Below are 10,138 nucleotides of genomic sequence, written 5' to 3'. Positions count from 1 at the left end.
ATCAGAAGTAGCTAAGTGGTGTTCAGTAGTGGTCAGTAAAAATAATGTGGTGGTAGACAATGACCACTGAAGTATAGCCCTTAGTTGCTATATTCGACTAACACTTCCCTCATGTCTCCTCCTTCAAAAGCCTCTGGGAAATGTAAATGTCTTACCTTAATTTCGAGCTGCTCAACATTCTAAATCTGAGTGTTGAATATTGTATGTCGAGTCACGTGATAAAAAAGTTGAATGCCGAGCGTCGTATGTCGAGCTCCTATCATTCAAAATATGAATGTCAAATGTCGTATGTTTAGCTGCTCAACTAACAAAATCTGAATGTGGAATATCGCATTTTTTTCCATACTTGATGCGTGTGACCTTGAACGTAGGTAAAGGTAATTTATTTGAGGACACTTTATAGTACTGTATCCCAGGTTTGCCCTTGGCAATATCAGGTTTTCGGGTTTTTCAGAATTTAAGGGGCAGTTCTTCAAATTAAAAAATTGACAGACAGACGACGAACAAGGTATCATACCCTAAATTCACTGCCAAAGGAGCTAAAGTTGCATACATTCATCATAACCTCAAATACATGTTACAATTACAAATATTATAGACTCTCGTACATTGCTCAATAAAACGCATTTCACACACTTATATAGGACATACTCAAATATATTACACTTACATACATTTACTGTGACAGGTATTAACTCCAATTCATTTCAAACACACATTTAAAATCCACGCACATACATAAATGCTAAGATGCATTATGTACTCAAATATTATACGCTCACACAATATATACCCATTTGTATTTTATATAACTATTCATATGTATTACAAATTCATAAACAGTATGCACCTAAACTCTTATGTATTATACAATCACATGCATTATTCAAATATTATAATTCTTATTCGTCATTCATACAGATACATTTAGCTCTCACATACATTACAAACCCACATGTATTACACAAACATACATTATACACTCACATACATTACATACCAACATGTATTACACAAGCATACAGTATACACTCACATACATTACATACCCACATGTATTACACAAACATACATTATACACTCACATACATTACATACCAACATGTGTTACACACACTCGCATACATTCTTCACAGTAATATGTTATTATATGTTTCCATCCATAAATGACATCCGTTGTTATGCCGCTGCAGACCATCCAACCACCCCAAGTAGGGGTACTATGTTACACGTCACAATTGTCCTGGAAACGCTCTCCGACGCGACGCGCCTGTAGACATCGGTGCAATTCGTGCATTATTGCTAAAGTTGGTGACACGGTGTACCCGTTATGACGGTGTAAAATGACTTAGGACAACTTCGTGTTTGTTGTACTCTTACGATGGAATGGGCGCTTTTTGGGCCATTTTGAATTGAACTGATCTTTGATGAATAATGTCTTTTGCAATTCTGCAACAAACTATTACTGTACTTTAGAAGTAACTGTTTTCTATGCCATTTTATCAAGGTACAGTTTATTTTTCCGCTAGCATACATAGACACGCACAAATAATTACACTCATCTATAACGTCCACTGTGGTCGTGTCTGTCTGTGGCGGTATTGTATTGTCGAAGTTGTTATTTCTCCCCTCACATGTCCATCTGTCCCGTTGACTGTAACTGTTGGCGGGAATCTGTATCCCCATTGTCCTCGTGTCTCTGTTACAGGTAAATGTGTAGGGTGGTACTGATGGGCATGATGTCCCAAAGTTTATATACACTGCACCTATTCCACCTCCACTATCATTCAGTCTATAGTTAACAACAGCAGTTGGTCCTGTGTAGTCAGCTGTCCACTGACACGTGGTACTGAGGGTCTGACCGGACACGACCTCGGCTGTAGGACTGGGACTGACTACCACAGATAATCCAGTCATACCTGTACAGATGAGAAAAGCGATGATCAAAATTATGGTATATTTTTAATATGTTCAGTGAATAAATTTAGTTACGAGTGAAGGGTTAAGAGTCAGATTGATCCACGTGTATATTGTGTATATAAGTATTAAGCCATTGTCGACATTAATTGAGAGCCAAATAATTGTAAGTTGTTTTACAGAAATTGATTGCATTTTCTCTCGACTTTTACCGCAAAAATACATCTTGGCTTGCGGCTTTTTGAAGTCTATATGTCACATCCTAATTGTAATGGACGTCAATACAGTTAAACAAAATAATAAGTTTAAAGGTTGACTAATTACTTTAGTATGTGAACAATACATGTACATATTACTGATCGGTATACGTTTGTCTCCCATCAGTTAAAGTACTTACATATATTAATACACACATTCTATACATGATTCAAGCAAGCATGAGTTTCCTTACGTTATAATATACAACCAAAAACATATCTCAGTTTGGTATTCTTGTCAATCTTTTTAGTAATTTTCTGCCCAATGTTTTCTCTATGATGTTAAGTTACCTGGCCAGAGCTTTGTTTACAGGTAAAACATCACGTGGCTTTTTGTGTGAACTGTGAAAAACCACATCCTATGCACATTTTATGATATTTATATTCTTACTGTTTGTTTTCTGCATGAATATATCAACTGAAAACAACTGCCATTAGCTATGACCACACTATCAATACGATTCTCATGCAACCAGTCAGCTGATTTTACTCACAATGACCACGCAATCCATATAACTACGCATTTTACCGTTTCTGAGAAGAGTTATTTCCCCTTCTCAGAGAAAACGTTGTTGCGAAAAATGATAATAAACCTTATCAAAATCATAAAAGGTGCGCCAATGTACTACATTTTTTCTAATTCAAATTATTGAAATACATATAGTATTTATAACATTTTTATATCAAATACTGAATTTCGACTCGCGTCCGATCCCTTGTAGTCACGAACTTTTTAACATCAAAACGTCCGTCTGGGTAGTCCCCACGACATCAACCTGCACATCAAACTCGGAGAACTTTGCTATGGCGAGTGTCATTGATGGTTACTATAGTGACCGATGATTTGAAAAAGTTCGGGTATAAACTTTTATTAAATAAATGATATAACAAATATCAAATATGATCGAATTTCAAAAATGAAAGGAATATCAAGTGTTTGTCATGATTAGATTATATTTATATATGCATTTACAATGTAGTGTCGTTTCAACAAAATCAGCTGATCGGCGAAAGTCGAACAGTGTGGCTGTTCCATTTTCATGATTTTCTCTCCGATACTAACGTTAAAAATATTACATTTACAAAAACGTATTGTAACCCTTTTAAAGTAGGTAATCGTAACGTTGATATAGGAATTGAGTGGATTTTGTTTTCATGTTCATTGCGGCAATGCATTAGCTGGTCTATCTTTAAGCATTGAACTGTGTTTGTATGGTATTTATGATTTATTTGAAAGACACAGCTTTGCAAACAAACAACATAATGCTCTCTAGCGCATTATGCTGTTTTTGCTAGCAAAGCTGTGTCATTCAAATATATCATAAATACCATACAAAAACAATTCAATACTTATATTTACGTTTTCTCTGCCTGTAATGTTCATTTTTAACTTATAATTAATAATTAAAATTAAAAATGCCCGCCTTATCGACAGTCCACACAATTTCGTTCAATAGTTTGAACAGCGTATTGTCGCGTGCTGATTGGCAAACAAAGTAGTACTTTGACATTTTAACAAACACTTCAATTTTATTCCACAATTCAGTATCAATACAATTGCTTTTGATATGTCTATAGGGTGATTTAAGTTTATCAATAGAAATCTGAGCTGAAAGTTAGATTTGAAATTGTTTCGATTTTTCCCCGGAACAAATTTCGCGCATGGATAAATACAGTGAACACCGTGAATGCGACCTTGACCTCCACGAGGGAGTTATTTTGGGAAGTTAATTCGAACTTTCTCTTTGCTCATTTTGTGAAGAATCCAGACGTGAATTTATTTGTTAATTGTTTGGGAATCTGACTACAGTCGGTACATTCTATAACACCCTCGTTATTTGACATGTCGTCAGAACCTCAAGAAAACGGTGGCTGTCGACGCGTGAAACTGATATCGTTTGAACGAATTGAGTGATCTTGCGACGGAGCAGAGGCCGGGGTTCGTTACAAATGTCTGAAATGTTTATGTGTGCTGTGACTCATATCAGTAGGTCAATAGGTGTAACTTATGTGTCAGTAGGTCTATATATAATGTGTATTTCCCTACATTTTTAACGAACCCCTGTTAATCAGTGCAGTGTAACAGACGATGTTTCCAATAAATTGCACGAGTGTTAAAATTGTTTCCATTGCCGGCATTGGTGATTTCAACCGATGTGCTTTTTGTTCGATATTGCAGACAGACATTGGTCATGTTTTTGTTGTAATAAAAGTATTTTTATTTCTTTTTTTCTTTTTTGCACATACATTTACAATGACATTGTCAAGTCTCACAATGCCCAGCGATATTTCAGCAGCCATCATGTTTATTTACATGGGCTATTGTAGTTCCGGTCAGTGTTGTAATTAATACTCTAGTAATTGTGTCTCGTGTGGCATGCTAAATAAAGTCCCATCAACGACACAGCTTTCAAAGAGGCTATATAATGACAATGCTATGCAAATGTGAATATAGCCTGTTGAGCGCGTTAATGTAAATGAATCCATTCAATCCCTATGTAAACATAGGAAAACAATAATGAACGCAATTGACGCCAACAATCCACATTTAATACGCAAGTTTGATTTATAAGATAAAATCAACATAGTCACGTTATAAAACAATCACTGTAATAAATATATAACACACGTATACTCATCGTTTCCAACAGTCAGCCACTATTGCCTTGTTCAATTTATAAGGCACTTCCATATAATTACGGCATGATATTTAAATTGAACGGTATTATGTTGTCACGATTTACAGTCCGTAACATCTATTACTATTTATGTTAATAAAACCATAACACGAGTTTATATGTTTATAGCGAACGATCAGGAACATATGACAAAGACACTAACATGTACGAGAATAAAACCAATGTATAGGAGCATAACATTGAAGCACATAACATCTAACTATTAAAGGTGTTTATATATGTATGTTGTTAAATAAACTTTCACTGTAGGTATTTAATTTTATTATAGGAAGGTATATGCATGCTTTGTATTAGTTATACCTGTCGTTAATCCACCAGCTACAAGGAAGTAGGGTATCTATAATTATAGCCAGTTGTTATATATTTACTCCCCCTTCACATTATATAAGTAAACTTACCTTGGAGTGTGGTGATGTACAGCCATAACAAACACTGTAATCGTCTGTCCAGTGTCATACTGACCAGGTCGATGATCACACAACTGGTGTACAATTTGTTAACGATTACCCGAATACTTCCTGGTCTATTTTGAGAACCCTATAGCAGTTATGTCCCTTACTCCACCATTATATCTAACATTATGACCGATAGGCATTGAAATCGATAAACCAACATTATTTACGAGCCACTGTAATGTGTGTGTAAAAAAGACAAACTTCAGAATATACCACTTATCAAAAACTAAGGGAAAACCTCAGAATACATCTTCATTTCCACATTCTGGTAAAACCTTTGACAAGTGCGTATACGTAATTTCAATTTGGACGAAGTGTTCAATATGCATGAAATAAATGCATATTTATGTTTTATTTTGGGTTTAAACCTGGTATTTTCAGTGAAATTAAGTTGTCGGAAGATCATAGTTTTATGCTTTTTTTCTCTTAAATTTCGTCATATTTATGCTAGTAAGTTCTGTGCATCTTCTTTTGAAGTCGTTTCGTAATTAGAGAGTCATATATACACCAAGGCAACATATCGTACGTACCAACATTTCTATACGTCTATATAGGATCTTGCAATCGTTTCCATGTCATATGAAATTTATGAAATGAGTCTAAGAATATTTTCGTTTTAGCTCGCCAGAGGCTCGCTAAAATGAACATTTCATGACGAGTTTCATAATTCTCATATGACATGGAAACTGAGTGTAAGATCCTGTTTTATCATATGACTGAATTACTGTCCTTCCATTCGATAAAACGAGCAACTGCATCGTAGTCACAATATTGTATGTTTAAATCACTCAAACAACATGGATTAACATTATTATTTAATCCATTATTTAAAAGTTTTGTACAAATAAAGAGCTTCAGCTGAAATTTGAAGACAATTCTTAACAAGTGGGAGATTGTTGATACATGTTAGTGTTGAAAGGTCCACCATAAATGTTTCCTCCGAACACAGAATGCACATTTACATGGAAATCAGATGAAATTTACGATCTACTCTCGGAACTCTACATGGCTCTCATTTTGACATTATTTTTTTGTAAGTTTGTTTCTATATGTGTACCGTTGTTCAGAACGTCTGTTAAATTCCCCGAGTTTGACGGATTAGATAATATTCTGGTTATTTGTTTGTGTGTATTGTCATCAATCTTTCTGTAATCATAATATCTTTAGATCCAACAGAACATTTACTACTATACTTTGTGCGGAGTAATTTACTATCGTGGGAAAGTGTGACGCGGTCAGCCAATCAAAATCGCCCAAGGTTATATAACATGAGTTAATTAATTGCATTACAGGGGATATATATATGATTACATGATTTAGTTGCTACGCTGTTATGAGTTGCATTGGTCGAACCAGTAAAAGACTCGACAATACACTGATCTAACACTGTAGCAAACCGAGCTTTTTACTTCCTTCAGAAAATCACCCCCAACTCGGGATATTATCAAAGTGAGTTATTGACTTCTTTGCTCAATCTATTTAATCTATTAATGCTCTTATTGCCAGCTTTTATTCTGTCAGTCACCTGTGTTATCAATCCTGTTATAACTCGCCAATCAATAATACATTGATTTTCTAAAACCTGTCCATCATTGATTTGTTCGGTGACAAACTTATCCGCTAAATAACTAAACTACACTCACGGTTCACGACTTCTCACACCAGCTGGTCTTTGTTAAGTGATTCACTCACACGTCCTATCTGTAAATATTTATTTCGTTCATGGACACTTCAATATAATGACTTAGTAAGCCAATTGGCTAATTGCTGTACATATAAATAGTAGGTGCGTGATGATTATTTTCTATCGTAATTCTGGTCACGGGAACAGGTATGTTATAGTGCTGTCTTGCGCCATTACATCATTAATAGTATATCATGTTTTAAGCTTCCTGTTCTTGATCCAGCACCATACCTCCCGTCGTGACTTATTTTCCAGGGACTTAATTTATCAATGTACATTCTTTGTCGTTTTGACACAACTAGAAACATTATAGGATCAAGAAAAATACTTATACTAGGTTACCAAATCATGCATCTCTACCCTGAAAAATGTCTGGACACAATTCGTACAATCCATTACCACTCCAGCGAATAGCTTTTTTTCTGTAATCAATTTGCATTTTAACTAAAAAGCATTATGTACAAAACTAGTATAGACTTATGATAACACAGAACTCGAATTATAATTTATAAAGTAACCCTTCAAAATTCCCCCTTTAATTATTTAATGACTAGCAAAAGCAGAAACGACACAGAGTTGTTCGCCCTTGGTTTGAATGGAAACCTTTAAACAAAATGTATTTGTTTTTTAAATGGAAAATAATTTCCCAACCTATAAATATTATTATTGATGGTCCAAGTGGAAGCGCGCAGACGGTCTCGCTGTTGGAAAAAATTGGAGAATTCGAAAAAACACACATTTGGTTGGGCAGGTCATACAATACTTTTTTGAAGTCCGATCTGAGTAAAAGTCGAATACACCATCCACTACACTACCTGCAGAACCCTTGGTAAAACCTTCCAGACAATAATAAACTGCCCATCTACCTACATTTCACAACTTGCATCGCCACAAGATTATGTGTAAATCCCGGAAATAAGCCATATGCGTTAGGATTGGGAGCGGAGATACGAAAGTAAAAAAAAAGGAGTCAATTCCTCACTAGCCATTTTCATGCAAAAAATAATGTGTTAGAATTGCATGAAATGTCTCTGACGAAATTCCAACTCAGCGCAGTGTACTTATCATTTCCGGAGACTTCAGTTTTACGACAGAGAAGCTACCTTTGATAATGCTAGACTTTGGTCGTCCAGACTATTCCCTATCTTTGAAAAATAAACGACTTTGACAAACCTCGTACTATACCTTTATCCCGAACACAAGGAGTATTAGACAGGTACAGATACTGTTACACACTCATATCGTGGATGGAACTGAATTGTTATTGTAATTATATATTTTTAAATATACAATCGATAAATAGTATATCCTACTCCAAGATAAATGTGTATTTAATCAATAAAGGATCGTTTTCCAGCGGAATATTATTGATTCTTGTTATCAATTGACGGCATTGATTTTACTTTTGGGTGTGTGCTGGTTCGAAATGATTGGGATGAAGTGAACAGATAAGTATTGTTTTCACTTACTAACACAAAATAGTGTCTGTCACCAGTATAACGAATAACCTAATAGTATCCTCTCCACTTAAGTAGGTATGGTGTCTGTCTTTGAATGTCGTCATTGCACTTTTTCGTCTGACGGAATATGTATCAGAACGAAATCACGTTTCTACTTTAATTAAACAAAGTTAATATAAATACGATGAAAAGGACAAACTGTATCAAAAATGTAGTATGTCGATGGTCAGGGCATTATTTAATGAACGTTTTGTAGGTAAATCCGACATTACGATAAGATTATAATGCTATTAGTGCTACTTGGAATAGCGTTTCTTTAAAAAAATCTCAATGTGCTTGTTTGAATTTAAATGTCGCCGCACATATGCTGTTCACATTTAGAAATTTACGAGACACAGACTATAATGGGATTGCTATCCTATACACATGCATTTCTTGGGAAGTTTGTTTGAATCCATCTGACCTTGAATTTCAACATCTCAATCATTTTGAAAACCGACATCTCAACAAGGTAATACCTTTTAGTCGTTGAAAAGTGATCCGGATGTTTTGACAGCATTGAAATTAATTAAATGCCGTGACATTCTGCAGGTTAGCATCCTTCGTGACGTTACCCCCATATCGGTCACGGCCCTGCCCTTGTCCTCGGGTATTGACGAAAGTCTAGACTGCGTTATACGTCAGTTGTCCGTCCATGGTCGTTAAGTGGGTGGTCAATCAAAGTATGGAACTCTGTAATGTGAGAAGTAGTACCGCTGCCACCATATGTGCGAACGACTAATTAACTTAACTATACCTACCTTGTAAAATGACTATTGACTCAGCCTCAAATATACATGTGTTAATATATGAGACTAGTGCAATGAGTCAAAGTCTCGATTTGACAGGCCGTCACTGAAATTTTATCAAGGCCTTACTGGTCCTGAGATTCGAAAAATGGGTTACGAGCCCAGATTTGTAAGCGATTCCGGTTCCTTACTTAAATGAAAAGTATTTACATTTATTGTGTGCCGACTATTTACATAAAATATGAAATCTTTGTCTAGATCCTGATCCCAAAGTTAATCATAATCAGCGGTATTGCCAAAATATATCCAAGTCTTAGTCCCCACAAAGGTGGGTCCGTAATAGTAATCAGCTAGTACCCGACAGTGCCTGGGAGAGAACTTCTGCCACCCCGGGCGGTGATAACCATTGGTTCCCTCTCTGATGAAGTATAACCAACTGGTCGGGTATGGGATGGTAGTGGTTTTTTTATTGATACTTTGGGGTGAGTGTTTACATTTATGTTTGTATGTTTCATGTACATTTATATATGCATATATATGTATAAATTGTGTTCGATTAGACATAATATTGCTGTGGATTAGAAGACAGTCCTTGATATGAACGGAACTTCCCTCATGTAGCCAGAACACATACGTTTCAGCTTTATTATATATCAGTCGGGAGTCTAGTATATTTGATAAAAAAATATAGTTTTTATAAAGATTTTGACGAAGTGTTTTTATTACGATTTAAAGTTTATACTGAATATCCTTAATCTTAACTTAACTTTTAACCCTTTGCTCGTCCCTTTGTTTTAAAACAAGTGACTTTTACACCTGTAGGATTCCTTCGCGTATGTCACTTGTGCCGATTTACCTCCCTTGTTTGTGGAACGGAA

The 10,138-nt window shown here is 35.4% G+C and overlaps 1 protein-coding gene across 1 annotated transcript; it reads right to left on the bottom strand.

Annotated features, from left to right (window-relative positions):
- Nucleotides 1–1,556: 1,556 nt before the first annotated feature.
- LOC110450923 lies at nucleotides 1,557–5,391 on the bottom strand (the record flags this gene model as incomplete). Its single annotated transcript, XM_021498731.1, has 2 exons — nucleotides 5,272–5,391; nucleotides 1,557–1,919 (listed from the first exon to the last, which is right to left on the bottom strand). Coding segments are annotated over exons 1-2 (421 nt in total), but the record flags the coding sequence as incomplete, so codon positions are not given.
- Nucleotides 5,392–10,138: the final 4,747 nt, after the last annotated feature.

This window comes from Mizuhopecten yessoensis, unplaced genomic scaffold (genome assembly GCF_002113885.1).
Source record: "Mizuhopecten yessoensis strain PY_sf001 unplaced genomic scaffold, ASM211388v2 scaffold587, whole genome shotgun sequence".
Classification (NCBI taxonomy): domain Eukaryota; kingdom Metazoa; phylum Mollusca; class Bivalvia; order Pectinida; family Pectinidae; genus Mizuhopecten; species Mizuhopecten yessoensis.
Note: the sequence above shows the minus strand (reverse complement) of the source record. Positions and strands in the feature narration are given on the sequence as shown.